The 23770-nt window shown below is 44.6% G+C and overlaps 1 protein-coding gene across 7 annotated transcripts in view; it reads left to right on the forward strand.

The window, feature by feature from the left end:
- The window catches only part of lilli (AF4/FMR2 family member lilliputian), a 103159-nt gene that overhangs the window by 39496 nt on the left and 39893 nt on the right, over positions 1 to 23770 (forward strand). For all 7 annotated transcript variants that reach the window (XM_034340637.2, XM_034340638.2, XM_076692388.1 and 4 more), the window contains one exon: positions 3221 to 3407. In XM_034340637.2, coding sequence (XP_034196528.2) covers positions 3221 to 3407 — 187 coding nt within the window. The remainder of the gene's footprint in view (positions 1 to 3220; positions 3408 to 23770) is intronic.

Raw genomic sequence — 23770 nt, forward strand, 5'->3', positions numbered from 1 at the left:
AGTTCGCGTTCAACGTAAAGAACGAATATCAAATGGACCAACAACCTTCATCGTTTTTTGAGAACGAGGAAAATCTATCATGCTTCGATTTCTCAAAATCACCAACAACAGAAATTAACAAGCTTCCCGAAATACTCGTCGAAAAAATACATCGACTGCAACGTTCGATCTGGACCAATCGAAGATGGAGTGGTTACACGAGCGTGTGTGTATTTTTTTTTAATTAAAAAATCCTACAACAGCAGGCCATCGATGACGAATGAGTATTGCAAATGGGGAAAAGCGATTCTCGTTTTCGTTTTGTAAAAAACTAGCCCGATCGAAAGCCTCTTCTCGTTTATCAACTGAAAACTCCAATGACTCCGGTAAATAATTCTATCGGATATTAGCGATCGGTCGAGTCCAACGGATTTCACCTGTTTTTGCGACATTCGAACGTTCAGAGATACCGGTTCCACTTCGATTTACGTCATCAGCGACGCGTTAATCATCAACATCTGTACACATAATACCGCTGTGACGCGAAAATCCCTGAAAAACCAAGGATATCGATGACGTGTGACTGGCATATTTTGTCAGAATCGTGTCGGAACGAGAAGGTTAATTATCCAAGATTTTGTTTCATTAGACGGAGTAACAAGCTCGTTGAATGTTCGAATAGAAGAAAGAAACGTTACCGCGTTTATTTTAAGCCAACGAAGGCTAAAATACCAGATTGCACGTTCGCAAATTCCCAACGAATCAACGGCCTTTTTGCTCCTTCTTTAATACCGTAATCACTCTCGCTATCTTGTTCGTTTCCTCGTCGCCACCGCACCGCGACCGCCAAGCGTCGAGAGCTCGTTAATTACCGATTTCGTTAATTTATAACTCGACGCACGGCAAAGACGGACAGAAGGATGGAGAGATAGGAGCCTGCGGAGAAAATCGATTCCCAGGGATCAGGAAAATTTTCCACTTTCCTAGCAGGTAACCCGCGAATCGATTATCGTGCTCGACGATTATTCATCTCTCGGATTCGAATGGTCGTGATACATTGGTATCTGAATTATGCGAATGTTTAATTACGCGAACAAATATACGCGGATGCAATTAATCGTTAAATAACCCACTGATGGGTTCCAATTAAAATTGAAATCTATAGCCTTTTTCAAAGTTAAATTTCATTAACTAAGTACAAGTGTAAAATATTTAAACGCCTGGTTGCTTATTATTCATTTTACACGTGCTCGCAAGCGTTTCTATTGAATTTTGCTAATCGATGGAACGCTGGTGTCCACGCTGTGCTCGTTTCGCGAAAGTATCGTGTAATAAGAGAAGAAAGAAGGAGAGAGAGAGAGAGAGAGAGTAGTAGTGCGTTTTAGTAACCAGGAAATCAGTCGTATCTCTAAACTCGTAATGGGAGGAGATATACGTGCATGGAGGAACGAGGCGAGATGCTTTGCCGCCGGTAATATCCGTCCCGTCGCCGGCTTGTCGGCCAATGGCCCCTGACTCCATCGAACGAATCCTGGCCCATGGATTCTCCTCGTCTCTCCTCATCTCTCCTCATCTCGCCTCCTCTCTCCACGCATTCGCGTCGAAAGCCGTGAATTTTGCACGATTCCACGCTATCAACGTGTTCGATCTTCTCCCGCGTTTTGTCTCGTCGATATTTCCGGTCGACGTGAAAAACTGACACACAAAGAACCGCTGCATTCGATATCGTGTACGTTTCGATGAAAGAATTGATTGCTTCGATATTGCTCGATCCGAACAATTGTTAGCACATGAAAATATAACCACCCCCTTTTCGACTCTCTGCTATTATTTCACGAGATAAATGTTTTCTAACCGTTAGAAATTAACGCGTCGAGGAAATTATTTTAAGTAGTTCGTTGAAATTCAATGCAGGTCGTTAACATCTTGTCATAGTGGAAACGAAGCACATGTTGTACGGCATACTTTGATATGATTAATTGAGAGTACAATCATTTAATTTTCATGTTACTGCTGAAGTATTAATGGTATTTGGGACTCTATCTTTTATCTTGTCGTAATTACTCGAGTAATTTAAATTCGTAGTCAGCGTTAGCAGTGATTCAACGAGAGAATTAAATGAACTTTTTGATTCAATATAACGCGATGATAAAGCGTTTTCCAGCGTTCATTTACACAAGATCTCTGCCTTTAGAGATTCTTCGGCTTTGAAACTTCTTATAAAACGTAGAATCGTGTAATAATTGTTCGTTGCTAGCGTTCAGCTTGGAAAAATCAAATAGTTAGAAAACGGATAGAACTTTCCGCCAATGATTCTTCCATGCGATTTCGCTCTATGCATGAAAATAGATTCGTCGAGCAGGCATTTAATCGACGAATAGTCTGGATTCGAAGCGAATCGTAATTGTATCGAATTGAAAAGCGATTCGTCGACCGAGATTCTAATCTTCGCGCGGGTAAGAAACGAGCGAACAAGAAGGGGTTTCGATCCGTAGCGTAAAAGAAGAGAAGGTCGTTTTCGAATTGACGATTGCCAACGAATCGATAATCTGCAGCGGTGTACGTTCGTTTCGTACGCAATCCATGGCGTCGCCGGAAACGCGACTAAACAGGTGTTCGCGCAGCCTGCAGCTGCCCTTCTCTTGTCTCTATTTGCCCTTGTCTATCCTCCTTCCCTTCCTTTCCTTTCCTTTCCTCCTCGTCGATCTTCACTTCCTAAAACGTACCAGTTATTCTCTGGTGAATCACGCGGATGCTATGAAAATTTCCTCCTCCGTGAATTTCCTTTTCGGAGACAAAGCTGCTCGTTACGTTACCGATCGTCACGGCTGCATCTAAATAACTGAATAAAAAACGCGACAGAGTATTGAAAAAGCACGAGCTTGAAATGGTACGTTCGATCAGCCAATGTCACGGATACTGAACTAATCAATGTTTAATGCGACTCGATTGCGTTAGATTGCGTTAGATTGCTGCAAAAAATCTATCGATCAATGTTTCTTAGGAGACTAGTTCTTTCATTTTTCATTTAATTCAATATCTATCACTATATTTTGGGGTATCCGATACTGGACAGTATTAACACAGTATGTAAAGTGGTTGTCATAATTCAACCTCTTGGTATGCAACGAATACTTGTGGGTGGTATTAGTTTTCAGAGCGTATCGATGATCTCCCAATTATCTCGCACTAGGTATAATCTATCAAAGGGAAGTAACAAAACGGAATTTTGGGTTTTCAGCGTGGACCGGGACCGGCTTCGGGAGCGGGAACGACAGGCCCGCGCGGCGATGTCGGTCCAGGCCGAACAGGCGGCTGCAGGAGGTGGTCCTGACACCAGACACCATCACCATGGCCATCATAACCACGCTCACCACCATGCTAATCCGCATACCGTCGCCGCTCCGCTCTTCCATGCTCCCGTCAGGGTAAGTCTGTCTACCAAAGTCTTCATCTTGTATCATTTACCATGATACCCTGCGGAAGCCCGATAGCGTTTCCTCGAAAAAATAGGATTTTTAACACTTTAACATCCGGTGTCACCTATTCATTCCATTTTATTTAATTTCAAATGAAAAATTACGAAAGCCAATTGCAATCAATGAACGACCATAAGTCGTCAAAGTGTTATGGATCCTAAGGAGCTTAAGGAACTGGAGCATCTTGGGGTTCCAGCTTAAAGCCATAAACAAGGGAACTTTGTTCAGACTAAATCCGAATATCGTACAGTAATCCCTGATATGGATTATAGGAGGTTAATAATAGATTTTTCTGGATGTCGAAGATTCACGGTGTTTTCAAGGTGTCGCTTGTTAGGGTATCAGTCTGTCGATAGATCGTTTAGCCACCATATGGTACCGCTTCAACTCCTCCTTTTTCTTGCTGCTCTTGTCGTCGTACCCTCAGGAAACATTTGGCCGATCCTCTGGCGTTACACGTACGATCTTCAGGGTGTTCCGATTTCAGTCTCGAATCTGGAAAATGAATACCGAAGCGGTGTAGCAGCTGCCCGGAGGATCTATAGAGAAATCCCACACGACCGTTATGGCGAAGCCAAAAGCTCGTTCGGTATCTCTTCATCCAATTTTGTTTCTTGTTCACCCCCTTTCTTTAAATTTAGGTTTAATTGTAATTTTATGAAACTGCTCGAATACAATTTTATCAGTAGGTTTTTGTTTACATATAAAATCATGAAGGTCGTAGACTTCATAAAACGCGGCCTCCAAAGTAATTATTTGTTATCTCGCGGAGCGCACAAAATAAAGTTTCAGCGGTATTTTAAATTTGAAAAGGAAATATCACGCGTCTCCTATTATTCTATCTTCATTAACAGCAACACTTACGAACGTTTTTGTTTCCATTCGCTGGTTGATTTGATTCATGCTTTGTACCCATTCTTCTCGCGCTTCATTCAGTTTCTACACACGCTTCATTTCCGGGAATATAGGATCTACATTGACGCGTCGGCACGAGTGGCATCATAAGATTTCAAACCGGTTCCCGCTCGAAAAACGTGTGAAATCTTAAGATTACAAGCTGGACGCCGAAGTCGCGGCTAAAAAATTGGCAACTCGACAAACCGGTTTGACCGATGTTCGGGCGCCCGGACAATAGTTTACCGAGGGATGCCGAGCCCGGTAGATCTACTTTTTTTCTCCTGCGCTTTTTTTACACTTCAGACTGAAGTTCAGAAAAACACGAAATTCGATACCGGGAGGGTAGATAAGAGGCGCCAGAAGCGCCAATTCAGGCTTGCAAAAAAAAATGTTTCATTGAGTGTCGATTCGTTTTAAGTAATGGATTAAAACGGAGCTCGAAAACAGAGTTTAGTATACGAAAATTTTGTCACTTGATTATCTTTCGGTCTTCGGAACTGAAAAATTAACCCTTTCTGGTAGAGTCTGTATAATAAACGATCAATTTCCCATTTCGTACAATTGAAGTCCAATCACATACAGGTGCCAATAGCAATGAAAAGGTTAAAGAGCAGCTCACGATACAATTTTTCCGCACGATGTTCGAATCACCTTTCGAGTCATCGTCGTTTGCCTCTCACCGTTGCTCAACAGGTGTTTCGCGACTTTTAAACTTTCCTAATAACCGTTTTACGAGCCTCGTGGATTCATGCGGCCACGTGCTGTGCACCTGCTGCGTGTTCGACAAATTTTGCGACTTTCTTCGTTTTCCGGCGTGTAACGCGAGCGTTATCGAGCCGAGCGTGGCAACTCGGGCACACGACGCGTGCCACATGAACGGCAAAACCGTAATCTCGCTGTTAATCATCCGGTTTATCCCGACATTGAACGTGAACGGGTAATCGAGAACAACGGAAGGGAAAAACTCGACACGTAACCGCACCTTTACCGTGAACCTCGAGCCGACCTTCTTTCCTCGATGCGTTTTGCAAAGAAGCCACAGAAAAACTCGACAAAGGCTTGAAAGGAAGAAAAAGATGCAAACGAGAAGGAGAGCAAGAAAAGTAAAGCAAAGGAGTCTGCTTTTAGCTTTCTACCAGTTCGATCAACCTTTGCATTCTTATTCGAGAAAGAGGAAAAGGATTCCCTTGTCGTCGTCACGTATCGCGTCCACCAGATTTCGGTCTACACTCGCGACCAGGAACGTGACGTCCCCTTTATTGCCGTACTTTCGACGATATAAGAAAACCTATTGCGAATTATACGTCCTTCGTGATATAATAAGCTCTGACTGAAACGCCTGTGAGCGTGTAGTATCAGAAATCTTGTGATTATTCGTTGATCAGTTACAGAGAGAAGGGTAAAGAAATCGAAGTGTTAGAAAATATGATAAGGGTTGAACAGGTCACTTCCAAATTTCAGTTTGCGATTTCCTTCGCTAAATATCTTGTATAATAAAAGACACTGAACGCATAGATGCATTTCGCTGCAGTTGATCGGATTATATTCAGTATTCTTTCGTTTGTGAAGTAGTTGTGAGATCAACGAACTGTACAAGAATCCAGGACGATTCCCGTGGAAGGGAAAAGGGAGTAAGGGAGAGCGAGTAAGCTAGTCGTCCGTAAATCCAAGGTTCGAGCAACGAGATCGTAAAGTGGCACTCGCGGTCTCCATCGGTCGATTGCGTGTATCGCGTTCGCGAGTTCGTTCGTATCGGTACTCGTGGCTGGTCCATTCCATTTCGCGATCGGAAATAAAGACGCCGAAGGAATAAGACGAGTGGCTTCAACAACGAATCGAATGGAAAGAGAAGAGGAGACGTGGTGAAAAGTTGGAGGACGCGTGTACGCCGGCGGCGTGGCGCACCGAGAGAGTGCGCCTGCGAACTTAAGCAGCAGGCGCCCGTATTTATTACCGAGATTAACGGCGCGCATTTGCATTTCCATGTAGCGTGGCTCGTACGGCGAAAAGTTGTGATTTAGAACGAGCAACGACCGCGACAGGAGCGAACGAAACGAGACTAGTCGACTCGAGGGATCGGGGTAAATGTGGAAGACGAGGCCAGAAGAGATGGAGCGGGCTTTTATAGAGAAAAGAGGACAGATCTTGGCTTTTTCTTCGATATGTCCCTACGGTAATGCACTCGGTCGTACACGAATGAGAAACAACCACCGTTAGGTAGAGTCCTTTGTTCGGTTAATTCTTTTTTAAATGAAGAAGTCGATCTTTGTTGTTCCGTGGTTCATTTTTGAAAATACGTATGGTCTGCGTTCCGTAAGAAAGCGAACCGAGAAAGAAAAATGCGAAAAAAGGGGAAAGAGAATGGGAGGATGGGCAACTTCTCGCAACTCGACACCTGTACAAGCCAGCAATACTCTCTCGTTTACCACAGCATACGAGGTGGCGAAGAGGACGTTTCCACCTGGCCGCTTCTGTAAACACCTTGGTGTGCGCTGAGAACGAGAAGAAAAGCGAGGAAGAACCTCTCTTATCTGCTAAGCAGAAATAAAAACGGCCGACTGTTGTCAAAAAAGAATACGTCCGTGTGACACGCGAGCATGCTTTTTTCCGACACGGTACACCGACCTCGAAAATCTACCACCCACCATTTTCCGAGCGAGCTTTTGAATTAACTCTTTATACGCGCCTTGTTATTATTTTCGAGTGATGCACAAAATGTTTATCACGAATTCGTAATCTTTCATTCGTTTCTTTTTCAATGAAGTAGGTTGTTTAAAAAAAAAAAGACATGCAATTGTTTTCAGACACTCTATTTTCGACGAGACCGATGAGTGACAGTAGTTTAGATTCTCTTCTTCCGTTCTAATCGGATAGAAAATTCTTTGTTCCAGTTCATTGGAACGCCATTTTGTTGGCGTGAGTTGTTTGTCCATAGTAGTAGGTCAGTGTAATCGAATCGTTATGCCAGTTACGTGTTCACGAATCATAGGACCGTGTCGATCGTAAATAGCGCTCGTAATGAACGAGTTCCCGTAGAAAATCCTGGTCGAGCAACTTTCTTTCTCGAACGACACACGGAAGAAAAGCCACGCTGGGTAATGCCACTTGCTTCAATACTCAGTTTCGAGTCTGGACAACACTTCTGCCCTTTTCATTCCGGGCACGAACTTTTCTCCGTCGAGAGAACGTGTCACGGAGGAAAACTTTCGATTCCGTGTTTTTATCATCTTCTTATCCGCAATTAATGCAATCTCGATCCAGATTTTTCACAAGTTCGAAAGGTTTACCTTTGAAACACCTTGTGTAACTTACTCTTACATCGTGTAACGGTTTATCAAGTTTGCGCACGCAAAACGTACCTATATATTTTTGAGATACATATATATACACACCTTGTCCGTACACGTGGAAGCATTTAATACGACAGACTTCCGGGATCTTTGGCGGTGGTTCGCACGGTTGAGGAGGCGAAAGCTGTTCCTTGACGCACGTTCAAAGCCGCTCGTATTCTTCTGCCATAACGTTGCCGAGATGTGCTTGTGCTAAACGTGCTGGAACTAAAGGGCAAAGAAACATTGGATCGCGCGGGAATGTAGGGACGCGAGCGTATCGGAGATACCCAACGTGTTTCCTGCTTGCTCGGATTCTGTGTATATCCTGACGGATATAGCGTATCCTGTATGCATACAAGGTGTTCCATTTTTATTCTGCCACGTGATCGTATGCGATCCTCACCGATGGGAATTAGCATTTTCTTTCAAATGATGATAAAATGAAGGAAGTAGCTGAAACTAAAGGGTGTGCTTTAACATTCGGAGCTCCTATCTTGATGTTGTTTTGAAGTAGAAACTAGTTTTAATTAAATAAGTAAGCGAAGAATCGTATAGAATAGAAACAGGTCAGATCAACGGTCTATGATCGTTTAGGAGGAAGATACGAGACAACGTGGATGGTATGTCGGTGGCTCACGCCTTCAATTAACCTAATTAGCTACCGTCACGTACTCGTTAGGGAGCCGGCACTGGTTGCACGCCCACTGGCAATTCGTCGATTTTACCGGAAATCGTTGCACGGAATTCGCCGGGGCGTCGTTTAATTCGTTCGCAGAAATAACGAACGATCGACCGACCTCCTCGATCGTTCAATCTTTTTCCGTTCTGCTAACAGAGATCCGGTCAAAAATAGACTGCACCGTGGCTTCGTATCTAAATACAAACGTTTTGCGATCAGACGATAATTAACGAGCACGATCGTTATAATGGAGTAGAGTCTTGCTTGTTTATCGAAACGATTTGTCTGCACCGATGACAATGAACAAAGTCCCGGCTATATTAAGACCGTAACCACCGGTGTCATATGATCGTGATTTCTATATCTGGCTTTGTACGTTAACAACTCTTATTCCGACCGCACACGTTGTCTCCAAGTTGCTAAACTTTTACTGGTGACATCGTTCAAGTATTTATCGCGTTAATAGAAAGGTAATGGAGCGACGGAAGATGGGCGAGCAAGAATCTCGTCAAGCTAGTTGGAGCGAAGCTCCGCTATTGAACGACTGATAGGGATTTTTTTGTGACTTTTTAATTGAAAAACTAGATTATCAATTTTGACCATTCTTTGCAAGCCGATCACTGTGGATGTTTATATAGAATAAAATCAGAGATCGGTGGTGTCCTTGAAGAATGGTCACAGAAACCGATACCCATGTTAAGTCTGTGAGAGAAATCGGAATTACGTTTTCGCGCGAGCTTTGAATTCGTGTTCTGCCACATTATCAACAATTAAACACTTCTTTTAATTGCTATAATCTGTCCCAACTCTGTTAAAGTTACTTTTACTGCAAATCAATCGATTCGCTCCAGTATGTCAGCCACGAAGCGGATGGCGGCCTAGTTACATAACGAACAAGAAAGGACTGTGAATTGCAGATGCTCGAGACAATTATAAAAATTGCGATCCGCTTTTTTTACCACAGCCACGCAACTGGCGGCTTCTTCCTTTGTTTGTCAAAGAGGAACATGCGTGATCCTTTTTCTTTCTATTTGTCGGTACTTCCAGCGGACGGAAGAATCTTTGCAAAACCGCTAACTCGATTATCGAAATTGCTACCGCCTCACGCTACGAAGATGCTGACTTTCTGCAACGCAACCATCCGCCGTGCAACTCTCTTACCGTGTATCTCGACTCCTTCCAAGAAGTAAATAACGCTTCAATTGCTTTGAACGGATTAGCAGAATCGAATGACGACTCGAGCGCATACCGCTCCTAGATAAACAGCTTTACCTACCGCATCACCAATTCGTGGATTTACCTTTTACCATTCAACACACTAAGCGTGAAAAGTTTTTATTTTTAAAAAGTATAATAGAAAATTCTACATCGTTTTCAATGGCGTGTAAAAATTTGATTAACATGTAAATCCGAATTATTTTACAAGTCAAAGTCCATATTCGCAGCGTACGAAGTGTATTGATTCGCGGATTACATAATTCGCCACGAGGCTTTAACGAGTACACGGAGTGTTGTGCGACGCGATGACGATGAGGATCGAAACGATGACGGACTGGTTTCCGAGCGACGACAAATAGCGATCATTTGGCCGTGACTCGTTCCGCGTTTCGGCAGCTGCAAATTCATTACGGCTTTCCGGTCTTGTCCACGTCCACGAGCCAATCTATCCAAAATCGATCGATACTCTATGCATGGTGTTTGAATCAGTCGTGGAAATGAAAGCTTCGACGGGACTTGCTCAGTAGAGGCTGTCTTATATTTTTATCGAGGTTAATAGAAAGTGTTTACGATCTCTTGTACGTATTCTTTGGAAGAACGTCTCTTCAAGCAAATAACAACGCTCTATGTGCAAAGAGGTCAGATATTTTTCTTTTAACACATATTTGTTTAGTAAGTGTTTTATATTGTAGTATCGTCGTGAAATGTAAACACTTCAATAGAATTCATCTTCTATCATCTACGCAATAAGCTAATATTTTTGACCGAAGATTTATCGTCACAGCAACACCCTGTTTATCCCGAGTACATCTTCAAAGTTAGAAGCTTGAATCTTTAACTCGTAAGCATATGCCTTCGTACGCGTCTCGTTTGACGATGTAGACGCGAAGAACAAAGAGGTACGAGGGCACAAAGATCAGAGAATCACGCGGTGACAAACAAGAGCACACCTGTGTCATCAGCATCGATTACGGCTAGGAGAAGGAGATTCTCGTATGCGTAGCGAGTTTAATTCGTCGCTGAACGGAGCAGGGATGGAGGATGAGGATTCACCTTTCGCGATCATCCGATCATCTACCGATCGTCTATAGGATTAAGTCTTGCTCTCACGTTAAGCAGAAAGCGAAGCCCGTGATTTGTAGGTCGTTTGATCGCATTATACCCGCCTCGTGGTTTACGTAATCCTGTCGTTCGTTCGTTTGTTCGTTCATGTGTACATTCATTTGTGCGTGGCTCTCCCTCTTTGTCTTATTGGGTTCATACATGCGTGCACAGTGCACACTGTCGTGGTAACAGTTTGTTATTCCGTACACACGGGTATATGCGTCGTATTCGCACGCCAGATTATAACCACCCTCTTTCTTTGTCCTCTTCTTGCACCTGGCTTTCCGAACCTTGTTCGTTTAAAGGCATTCAAGGATCTTGGAATCAGGTTCTTTCTGTACGATATGTTGAGGAAAATTGGAATTGAGTCGTCAGAGATCTACAGTGGAAAAATTTGGAGCTTAATTCCTCGCATCGCTCTCGGTACACTAGAAAAGTAGGTGATAACGTGGCTCTCTTTCATCTGCCACTTTGACCCCCGATCGAAATATAATTTGTTTACCGTTCGCGACGTGCACGAGATTTATAAATTTATTCATCTAGGGCAAACTTTCCAATGTGTGTGATATATCGCGAACGTGGAGTTTCTTTCGTCGAATAAATTCCATAAATTTAATCATTCTTTCAAAAGCAGACTAGATAGTATTACATTCGTTATGCTTTCGTTCCGCTTTTACCCCAGTTTCATTTCAAAAAGATTAATCGCGTCCGAGTATTATTATCGAGATATCGGTGAATCTCTGGCGTCACTTTCACGTCGATGTGTGTTAGGAACGGACGTTTCCACTACCGATATCGTTCGCTAGGAAAAACGAGTGATTACGCTCGTCTGCGAGCGGAAAGTTGCCACGGTTGAGCCGCATTTCCGTCGACGCGTACCTCGCGTGCGTGTGTACTCGCCTCTGCTCGCATGGAATATGTGCGTGCGTGCTTGCATGCACTCGTCGTCTTTGCAGCTCGTTCTCCTCTCTGACCTCGTTTTCACCGTGGCTGTCGGCTCGACTAATCGGATGGCAGACATTGGAACTCTTCGCCGAGTTAAATTCCTCGCGGTTACGTCCTCTTCGCTTCGTCTTTTTCGCGCGGATCTGACACCTTTTCGTTTCCTTCCCAACTGCGTCTACTACCTGTTATTTAATTAATTGCTTACCGATTCTCTTCTCGAACATATGCAGACCACTGGTAATCGATGACTTTTTTTTTTGATCGATGAAAAATCCTCAGCGTCGAAGTTTTCCATTCAATTAATTAATCCTTCTCGAAAGCTCGTTATCGGGCAGCTCGCGGTAAAAACGATAACTGGTTGCCACGCGATGCAGAAAAGATTCCGAACGTAGAACAGACGGTTGGTTGGTTGATGCAATTCGTCGAGCCGTATCGAGCACAGGGGCGTGCGTTATCTCGCTCCAGGGAAAAAAACGAAGAGCAGAGTACTGACGGTCGAGTCGTCGAAGCAAAATAATCGTGCGCACGTTTTCCTCTTGTCGGGATCTTCCCACGAAAGGCAAGAAAGAAAACTGCGTCTGGAGCGCGATCCGTCTCACGATATTATCTACGATCCTCTCGCGTTTATTCCCTGTCCTCCAGTTTGCTCGTTTGTCATTTTCCACACCATCGAATAAGTCTAATCCAGTCGAACTTTAAACCGAATTTCAACCATAGACGGTTAATTTACAATATTGCGAATCTATGTAGCGCATCCCTACTTTTGTAAGGATGTTTGCTATACCGGATTCGTACAAGGTGATTTCTGCCGCGTGCCGGCAATCGAGAAGAAAACACGATCGATTTGATCGCGATTACGAAACTAGCGCTGCTCGGCCAGACGTTATTAATGAATGCGCTATGCCGCTCTAAAATTAGAAGATCGCACGTTCAAGGAGGATCAGTCGAAGAAAAACGAGTCGAGATGTTTCTGCGAAGGTAAACCGTTCGAGTGAGAGTTCAGACGTTTAGACGTTCAGACGTTCGCCTAATCGTTGTCGTCACGTCTCACATGCATAATCGCAGTTGTAAATCGCGTTCTCGAGTTAAATCGAGTATTCGTCGAGATATCGCGAAGTCGATGGACCGAGAACGGCTCCGTAAAACCGGTGCCGGACTTTCCAGATCGTTCTTAATGATTTTAATGTCCCGCGACGAGAACGACGAGAAATTCTGAAAACGCCTCTTCCTTCCTTCTTCGTCTTTATGCTACTCTCAGGGTTTTGGATTTCCACTGTTGCAAATGTGGCCGAGGAAGAGGGTGAGAAGTTTCCACCCCTCCTCGGCTGTTACATTATTCAAATCTGTCGCGAGGAGAACGCCGGGGTGAATTTTAAGGGGATGAAGAAGTCGAAGAGTGGCAAACATTCTCTTCTTTGTTTCTCTCTGCCTTCTGTTTCGTATTCTCCTTCTGTTCTTTGTTATCGCCCACCTCGTTTGCACCATGTTCGCGTCTTTTCAAATTCGATCGTAAATTGGGAATGAAAAATTTCCCGATGATAAAGTGGGATTCTCGTGTTTGTGGAATTTACAGGAAATCTCATAAACCTTCACCAGCATCTGCATCCCCTAATCCGTTTCTAATGCTATTGTCGCGTCTCTATCCTGGTCGTTACGAGGCTACGTTGGTATTCCTGCTACGCGGGTTATCGTGGCATCGCTATAGACATCATCCCGTTAATTAAATTACTAATCGAGCGTTTGTCGTGGCGATTAAACCGTGACATTTGCAATTTTACGCTCGATCGTGTGTTTCCTATTGGAAATTTTCAAATATCCACTTATAAATTTGAGCTGTACTTCACCTAATTACGCAAGGAATAATTGATTTTATTAACGAGATCTATTTGACGAGAAACCGTTTCCACACGAGGTACAAGATACTCGGCGTGTCGGTTCAGTGTACCTAGGTCGGATCGAAGGGGTTAATTAGCCAGTAGATCGCTTCTGCTCGACCGGATGCGTTCGCAATCTCTTGGAACTTTCGCAGCGTGCGTGACCGCCATATGCACGCGTGTAACCCGTTGGTATTTAGCGTAATTTATTAAACCAGCCACCGTGCTGGGTTAGCCTCTCGAATTCGCTTTGACCGTGCCACGCGCATAGCAGCGTGGGTGTGGGTGGAGCGGAGCAGGACGTTCAGTGGCTAAAATACACACCCACGAACACACGAGCAGACTAACACAAACGTACACACACGTAACTGGCAGTTACACACAAAGAGAACAACCCTGGCTTTCATGGCGGGGGGTGGTATGACGGAATCAATACCGGTGTGTGAGAGGGTGGGATAATGCGGTGGCTTGACGAGAGTTGTAGCTAGTAAAGGGGAAAAGGGACAGAAAGAGAGTGGAACAGGGAGGAAAGGGGTGGGCTGGTAAAGTCGATGGACGGGGGTGGAACGGCGGGTGTACGAAGGAAGAAACGACGAGAAGAGAAGGAACCGGAAAGAGAGAAGAGAACCGGAGGACTAGCAGAGGAAATAAACAATGGGTCCCGGCTGGTAAGCCACGTTCACTGGTACACGCTGCGCTGGAAAATTACCTACGATACTGGATAATGGAGAGACAGAAGAGAACAGTGTCCGTAACCATCTTCCACGATCGGCGCGGCTATTCTTCTTGCCTCTTACCTTTTTTCTTTTCACTCTTCTTCTTCCGCTTTCTCTTTATTGGCAAATAATAATCGTCGAGCATTATGGAAGCGAAACGGTCCATTTTCGCGGTCGTCTCGCGAATACACCGAATGGAATGGTGAACGATCACGATCCGACGATATTGAAAGAGGATGGACGAATAAATGAACGGAACGGTTCGTAATTTCAGCGTTAAGCCATCCCTTCCTATCTTCGTCTATTCGACGTAGCAATTTTGATTCACGGCGGAAAGAAATTATGCGTAACACCGCGAGATTGCACCGGTTCGAATGGATTCCTTCTTTCCTTTTTTATTTATGCCGTTGGCTCTCTCTTTTTCCACCCCCTCGCGTTGTACGGGGGTATTTTTCTTCCGTGCGAGAGGCAACGATAATAATCGCATTACTCTGACCGAGCTCTGTTTTACATACACCCCCTCGACCGCGTATTAAAGCGAGTCCGTTCTAAATACGTTAATTTCGCGGTGAAATTATTCGGTATTCTCTGCTCTGTGAAAGGGACGAAAATAAAAAAAATTAAAAAAAGAAACAACGATGGAAATACAGAGGGTGTTATGTAACTGGCGGTGCAAGGGAATAGGGAATGATTCCGTGTGGAAAAATAAGTTGAATGTGGATAATGAAATTTTTTTTGCACGAGGTTTCAAGAAAATTGATTTTCGTAGTCCTTCAAGTGCACGGGTAATTAACGCGTCGAGTACCATTGTGAAAATGGATGTGTGTTGCGAGGCACGTATATAAAACATTGTTGAGATTTTCCGTTCTAATCTTATTCATATAAATGATGATAATCTTTGCAGACATCAGCAGAATTTCAAAGTCATTTTCATTGATTAATCAAGCCTTGTATGAAAAAACGTTGTTTCACCTTTCCAACTTTCCTCTGCCGGAGTATTCACCCGTTACACGACACCCTGTATAATTGCTACGGCAATGCCATTGTACCGATGCATGCTCGCACACCGTGTACAAATAATTTCTCGTCCCCAGAGAAAAGGCTGTTTCCGTGTTTTTCCATCTCCTTATTTCTTGCGGCGGTTCATCGGCGTGCAATCTCGTTTCTTTTTCCCTGCGGTTCGTTATAAAGCCTGGTAATCTGGCGATATCTTAGCTTCCTCCTGCTTTCTTTTCTTGTTTCTTTTCATAAAAAATCAGAAAGAAGATCTCTCTATAATATGGGTTGTCTTTGTTCATTTGAATGGATCATGTTCGAGGTAAATAGTTTACGATACATCGATGAGTGTCGTTAAAAGCTGTTTGCTCGTGATGTACGCGTGCAGGTCGATGGAAGTACGATCAGGAAGGCCAGGTTGAGAGGTAGACGATGCCAGGGGTTAATTAATCGCACCCTTGGCACGAGTCCACCATTCGAATTTAGTCGTAGCAGCCGCTTAACCTCGGTAATGTCTGTCGTGAATTTAGGTAATTTTCACGCTACACGCACCCCTTCTTCCCTACTTCCCTACGTCGTGGCTCGTGCTACCTTTCTCTCTTTTTAATTTCGTACGACCTGATTTCTTATAGGATGCACTCTTGGTAGATAAAGTAAATGGCTTATCAGAAAGTTCCGATGAAGATATAAAACGATCAAAAAAAAGAGCAATCTAGTTAGTTTGAAATAAGTTAAATTAAAGTTGATTGAAGCCGCTGTGAATAGGAACAGCGAGTCGAGCAGAGCCGATTGATCAATCCCGATTACCATGTTCCACAGCGGCCGACCATGCACATTCGTTGTGCATAATGATTTCCCGATCACACGCGCACAACGAAAACGCAAAAGTGTGTCAAGTTTGCCCGCGTCCTCGAGCATCGATTGACCTACTGACACGCGATCGGATCGAGAAGAAAAAGAAAAAAAATGTATTTCGCGGCCTCTCCTTCGCGACAGAGCAAAGATAAGCTCCTTGTTTCTCTTAAGAAGAAAAGAAATAGTTTATTGATGCGACGGAAATAGGAGTGCAGACATTTGAATGAATTGTAAGTCAGTGTTTCGAAGGTCGCGCGCACCCCTCCCGTCAGTCGAAGAGGAATATCGAAAGAAAAGTCACGCGTTTGGAATAATTAGCGGGCGAGAGGCCGATAGAAGCGTATGCGTCGCGGAAGTGCACGTCAGCCTATTAGTTCCGGCGACTGATTCCTGTTACTTAACGTTCTCGTTAGGGCAGGGCTTCCTTCGTTACAATCTACACGCGGCTGTTAGGTAACTAGCTGCTTCAGTCGCGTCGATCATCCTCGCGAGCATGAGCCCGTGAGCCGCTTATCCCGATAGCTGGACAGGAAATTGATCTTCCATCGAATCGAAACAACGGCTCGCTTCGAATCGTCGAACGAGGACAGGGGGTGGCATTGCCGTTGGAGCGTAAAAATAGAATCGTTAGCCGAGATGGAAACGGTGTGTGAACTTTGTTCGTTCGTGATTGACCCCACGAGTATCGTCACGACGAATTATAAAGTATGTCATCGTGTGGTAGCGCACTGCAAAGGATGTGAATGACTCTATTTCGGTCGTACACGATACCCAAAGCGGGCGCGTTGCTATAAATACTAGGGAGGAGGGGAGTGTAATTTCGTTCGCCTTCTCCTTCGCAGAGTCACCCCATTCGACTTTGCTTATAGATGTCTGTAGTCCGTAGCCCGTAGTCTGGCGTCTGGAGGTTACGCAAGGATAGGATATCGAGGTGAAACATTTCGAAGGGTGCTCAAGAAGGTTCAAGGATGGAGAAAGATGTATAGGGTGCTCGTAAAAGTTGACGGTCGAATTGATACTTATAACGTGTTTAACGAGCTGGCTTTATATTTGAAAATCTTTTGCTTGTCGTTTGAGTGCCGCGCCTCGATACATACGCGATCATTTCTATTGTAACCATCAACGCGTTAACATACCGTATTCCAGTTAAATCCCAAATTTCACGAACACTCTTTATATACATATCCATGGTTGGTGAGACAAAGTAAGGGTGCAAGAGGGTGAAGAAGGAGAAGGAGGAGGAGAAGAAGAAGAGCAGTAGACTCGATGAAAAACGAGGAGAGTGTGGTGTCTGTGCGCGAAAAGAGGGATGATGGTAGATCGACGAAGGGGTTGGTGATGTTAGCAGCCAGAGTATGGAACGAGTTAACGGGTGAGAGGAAGGGTAAAAGGGAGTGGAAAAGGACGAAGGACGTCGCGGAGAGGAGAACGTCGCCCGGTCATGGACCGAGGTGGTTGGGTTAGGGTGGTGGTACGAAGTTGGTGGCGGAGAAAGAGGAGAATCGAGAGAATGAGGAGAATACGGAGGTGGAGGTTGGTGTCGTTGACGAGAGACTGGTGTAGAAAGGGGGTGAAAAATAATCGTGGATGAGCGAAGCGCCGATGGATGGAGACGACGACGGGGTACTTTTCATCTCGGCATTACCGTGATTAGTAACTCCGCTACTTGGCTGCGCTCTGTCGTTCGTAATTTTTGTTTCTTTTTCGGGAATTAAACCGTACGACGAAAACGAACCGTCGACTGGCAAACATTTCATCTTTTAATGTTCGCGTCACGGTATGGTATGGAACGGAATGGACGATCATTCTTATTTTTATACTCGATTTTTTGTCCCCGCGATGATAGCCTTTTTTGTTGCTGACATATTTTCAACGTGATACAACTCAATTGCGGTTAGAGTCAGTTTTATGAACGTCACCCTGTAGAATCGACCACAATGCCGTTCGTTTCGATTAACGTTTTCATACTCCCTTTACCTTGGATGGCTGATCTCCCGAGGGAAAGATCGGGAAGACTAATTAAACGAACGAGGCGGGAAACGTGACGCGCTATTGTCAAGGATATCCGTTTCTTTTTCGATACGAACTGGTTCGAGTTTGATTCCAGAGGCTTAGCCTTAGCCTTAGCGACGATGTAAAACGATGAAAAGATTATGGATATAGGAGCGAGCCGATATATGACTCGGCGTTGGGAGAAACAAAACCGCTTATAGCAGGACGATAAATCAGTTTCGAGCGTCGAACGTAAAGCATAGGAGGGATTCCATGGGGTTAGCAATCATGGTCCGTGGAGAGAAACAAACGGGCCACTCATCATTGTGCCACCGTACATTCGCTACTAAAGCGGTGCAAACTCTTGCCCACGGCTTTGCTTCATGATCGGACGAATTTCAAATACTCGAATAATTAACAATTCTTCGTTAACGTGTTCCATATTGTCTTCTAAGGATCATTTTATTCAAAGATTGCGATTACCTAAGTTATTTATCGTACGTTCAGACACAGTAACGAAACGTGTGAAATCGATCAGACGGTTCGACGTGTTGCTACTTGATTTTTTGCTACGACTCGGGCTCGTTCGCGTAGGAGTTTCGGGAACGTAGGAGTAACAGGTGGTAATAGCATTCGCACACAATCGTAATGTAGGTACTTTGACGACGACCATTCAGCTCGTCTCCTTACTAACAGTCTGTCGGTCTCGCGCTCTTCGTGCAAGTGTTTGAGAAGCTTGTCCCGCGTATCGAGATGTCTCGAAGTGCTATCACCAAGGAGGGTCATCGCAAGAAGATCCTCTCCCAATGTGATCTCGACTAAACATCGAATACCAGACTGCTCCTTATTGAATCCTCCGTGTTGCTTATTCTAGACCGCGGGATGTGATAACCGAGTAGAATTACCATCTTGTTTCTGGAAAATCGGCTATACGATAAATTTGCTAAAAATATAAAGAGTTTTCAAAGTTTAACAAATCCGTCGTACAAGTAATTCGAAATTTTACAGCTGTCGGATCGCTTGAAAGTTTCCATTGAATACTCAGCTGCGTTCTCCACCCCTGGCTTGTCGTCGGGAAATTTATTTCGCGAGCGCGACGATGAACGTCGGGGTGAATGTTATCGAGAGGCAAGGGAACAAAAAAAGAACGTTGTTGAAAATCGACGCGTCGGGAATTATGTCGAGAGTAACGGGTTGGCGAGAAAGAGAGCGAGAGGGAGGGAGAAGAGAAGGCTTTTGAAGCGCGGAAATTTATTCTGCGCACCGGATTTCAGCCGGAACGCGCGTTCAACGTTTCATTTCGGGGAAACAAATGGAAACGTCTGGACGATGTTGGCCAGACCAGACGTTCCGCCATCGGGAACAGCGTGTCGGGCGTCAGCAAATAGCCCCAAAGCGTTCGAATCGTGCTTTCTCTTCTCTGCCGATCGCGCTTTTGCCAACCAACCATACCCAGCCGGTTCTCCTGTCGCCGCACCAATTTGATTGCTTCTCCACCAGTGACAGGTAATACCTTCGCGAGCGTTGTCGCGAAATCCCGAACGCCGTTAAACACAGCGCGGCCAATATTCCTTGGCGTTTTTCCAACATTTTTCCGCGACGAAAACTTGTTAAACGTCCCAACGAAACCACCTTTCATGTTCGAGTAGAATTTTATACGATTTATCGGTATTTCACTTGACTAATATTTGTAATTTTAATGTATGTAATTAATTCGAATAGATTAAATTTCATAGCACCGTTACACCGGTTCACCGTTGACCCCATCACGGTAGCGAACGCGTTAATACACACGATTGATATCGTTCAAGTTCAGCATGTGGTCTACCATGGAAATTGTGCATACATATATTCAAAGTTGAAAGGGGGTTAAAGGGCACGGCGATTGTTCGGTATAGTCCCGAATTGAATTTGTAGCGAAACGGATTGCAGGGGTACAAAATATTTGTGGTAGACGCGCAATTAACTCGACGAGCTGAAAATAGGGGTTGAGAGATGAGAAAGGGGAAGGGGTGGTGGCAAGAGAAAAGGTAGACGAATATACGTATAGAGGTTGCTTACCTTCGCGAGTCACTGCTCGACGAGCACATAGGACGCAGTCGTCGGTCGGTTAATGCGAATTTCACGTGCATAGAAGAAAAGAGAAAGAGAGAAAGGGAACAGGCGAACCGCAGGAAGCGATGCCAGGCACGTAGCATTTTAAAATGGCAAGGGAGCGAGAGGAAAGGGCGTTGCGCAGACGACAGCGTTTCGTCCTTCGTGCGAGTAAAAGCTCCGACGATTTTTTGCCTTTTCCCGTCTGTGTCTATACTCTTTTCCAACCCTTTCTTTTGCTTTCCTTCTCTCCTTGTTTTTTTTTTACTCGACCACCGCGTTGGCCACTGTTCGCTGCTCGCGTTTTCCCACCCCTTTCGATTGCATCGTATTTCCATTTCTTTCGGGGTGGTGTAAAGAGAAGAACAAACAACGCTTACAGGACGAGAATACCTTTTATTATAGAATCGCTCGAAAATTTGCAACACAAGTGGAGGGAATGTTTGTCAACGGTCCGCGAAACGGTATTACGGCAATCCCTAAAGGTGACGTAATCTTCGCTTTCAATTACATCCGGCCAAACGAAGATTCTCCGCGTGCAATTTACGTTGCCAGTCTCACCGTGTATTATTTCGCGGCGGAATGGAGCTTTCAGCCGCGAAGCAGCTGTCAGACGGAGGCAGCCGAGTGGAAAGAGAATTTCTGAGAGGCGACCTACGAACACGATAGTAGTAGTCGTTCTGAACGGTTGGCAACTGCATCTACGCCAATCGGGCTATCTTTGTTTCCCGTTGAAAGCTACCTTGTTCCACTAACGGCAACAAGAAAGGACTTGCATACGCGTGGCTCGTGTGTAACCTCAAACCAGCCATCCACCTGGCTCCGTTTATGAATTTTTCTCTTTTTCATCTTGTCTCTTCGATCAGATGCCTCGTTCTCCTTCATTACGAGTCTGTTTCGATCTTCGAAACTTTCTAAAACCTTCGTTAAGATCGTTAAGTCATCATTTTGATGTTAGCTTTGTTGTCACTGAAGACGTTATTTAAGAAGACGAGGTGTTACAATCGCGTATCTTGTTACAATTTCTCGAATATGTAAATGCTTGCCGTCCACAGCAACGAGCTGTAACGGTAAAAGATGATATTTTTCCCTGTTACGATTTGCCTTTTTCTCCTTCTTCCCTCGTTTCTCTTGGAGTCGTTGTCCATTATGCTTGCATGTATGCGCGTGCAGAGGGAAACCCGAGGATATAACGGTGGCAAGGTGGGTCGTTTAAATCCCTCTTCATCCCCCGGCGTATCGCAACTCCGACGATATTTCATTCCTTGCGGTGTACTGCACCCGTTCCGCATAATATCAAAGGGAAGCTCGAAAGCTCGAAAGAACAGAATGACTCCGGACGAAAATCCTTCCAAGCAAGAAACTCTTCTCGTGCATCGACCGCTGAATTTTCCGGCTAACGTTTCTGGCCTACAAACCTTTTCTTATTCCTATTCTACCCTCTTGAAATCATAAAAGTGTACTCTTTATAATTTTTTTTTTTTTTTTTTTTTTTTTAATTACTATTTATCGAAACTGGCTTTATCGATGATTGAAATTCACTTTGATTACGCAAACGCGGCGAAGCAGATACGTAGGTTGTCGGAGTCGATCGAATTTCTTTGGACGTAAGAAGCTTAGCCCGGACGACGAGGATGGTGGGTGGCCTGGTTTTTCCAAGCTTTTCTGTCACCGTTGAAAGAGCGCTCGCGTTTGATCGTCTTTTTTTTGCCGTGTTGGATTCTTTTGTGCTCTTTCGGAGCAGCAGCATAAAAAGACGCGTCTTGCTCGCCATTTTCATCGGGAGAACCATTTACAAACGTGTCCAGCCGCGGAGCAAGCTGGATTGTCGCGTAATAGTTACAAATGGATCTTTCAAAATTGATATGTAATTTCGTGATTATTTCTTCGCCCGTTCGTTCGACGTAACGAATCGTAGTGTCGAGAGCGTTAAAAGTGTACGGTCGCTAATTTTGGAGCCGAGGCACGAAACCAAATTTTCTCGTGACGCGTTGCTAGCGAGGTAAGCAATCTTTGGCCATGCTTTACACACGTACAAGCAACGTTATTCGTCGCGCTTCGCTTGCCAACTGCCGAGGTTCTCTTACTCCCTCGCTTTGCTTCTATTTTCCTGCCGGCATAAGACGGCCATTAAATAAAGTTTCACCCTTGCAGCGCTACTCTTCTTCCCACCGTATTTTCTGCTCTTCTCAACTTCTTCCTCTTAACCGAGACGAAGCCGTATCGTATTTTCTTTTTTTTTCTTTTTCTTATCCTTCTACTCCCAGAAGAAATCTACGAAGCGTCCTTGATTAAAACTCATCGGACGTCCTCTTGTTAATTCACTCGGATCTTAGCCGATTTACTTTTTTAAACGACCATCAATCTGTCCCTTTACGAGACACGTTGGAGAACCACGAGAAAAATAATCCCAGTATCGAACAGGTGCCTTATTCGCAACAAAAGCAGAAATTTGTGATCACGTTCCAATGTTGGAACAGTCAACAGCAGTTTCGATATAAAGAACATGGTTACGTAGTGAACTTCAATAGAACTTTCTGGCTCGTTTCTATTTTATAAAAGGCAATCGAGCCAGGAATTTGTTGCTTCTTACCACATAGATCAACGATTCAAGTAGAGCGAGTGGTTAGCGGAATTTGTGGGAATTTGCGTCAGAACCAGGTGGGTTCGATGTTAACGACGCGGTGCTTGCGTTACGAGCGCCTATATTCGCGCGTTTTACGATGTCTTCTTCGATGGTTTTACTGCAAACGAATGCGTTAGCTCAAACGACGGTGGACGACGATTAGCGTTGAAAAGGGATGAGTTTTCGAAGCAAGAAATAGGAGGGAGGTCTAGCGAAAGAAGAGGCGCGAGGTCTGGCTGGAAGACCCTGACCTGGTCACCTAACCGTTCTTCTCTTTCTTTCTCACCGTATCGCGTTTATGTCGTCTGGGTGCTCGGATCGGGTGCTCTGGCACGTAATTAACCAGACACGGTAGCCTTTTCTTCTCACAAAAAGACTGACCAAATCTTTGTTAGATCGAAGCTTTACGACTTGAGCGAAGTTGGACGATCTTCGTTTGATACTAAAAGACTTTTGTCTCGTTTAGTGATTCGGAAAAGATTGGAAATCGAGCGTGTAGTCGTTTCCCATCGTTTTCTTCGCCCTTATCGATCCCTCGTTGTCTCCGAGGCTGGTCGATTAATCCTGTCGCTGGTCGGAGAGGAAAGCGAGCGTAGTGGTCGCGAGCTTGGCTCGAATTAATGATTTTCTTCGAAAATTGCACTCTCCAGCCACGATGCATCAGGTGCTCGTTAAAGAACCGGCTGGTAGCGATCGCGTTGGTTGTTCGTCGTTCGGTTAGAAAAAGGGTCCCGGTGTGAACAAATGGTACGTGATTTATAGCGCGCTCATTAATCACGTTAAGGTTTCCCCGTGCCTTCTCCGCCTCCTTATTAAACCACGATTTGATCTCATTGTCCCCGAAGACAAAGGCGGACGCGTCTGGATCATAAATGCGCACTCGAGCCTGTTGTCTTGTCTATTATTGTCGCTACAACAATATGTAACCGGTGCAGTGTGTGCATCTCCGTCGAACACGAATCTCTCCTCGCGGAGAGAAGAGGC

This window comes from Osmia lignaria, chromosome 15 (genome assembly GCF_051020975.1).
Source record: "Osmia lignaria lignaria isolate PbOS001 chromosome 15, iyOsmLign1, whole genome shotgun sequence".
Taxonomy (NCBI): Eukaryota; Metazoa; Arthropoda; class Insecta; order Hymenoptera; family Megachilidae; genus Osmia; species Osmia lignaria.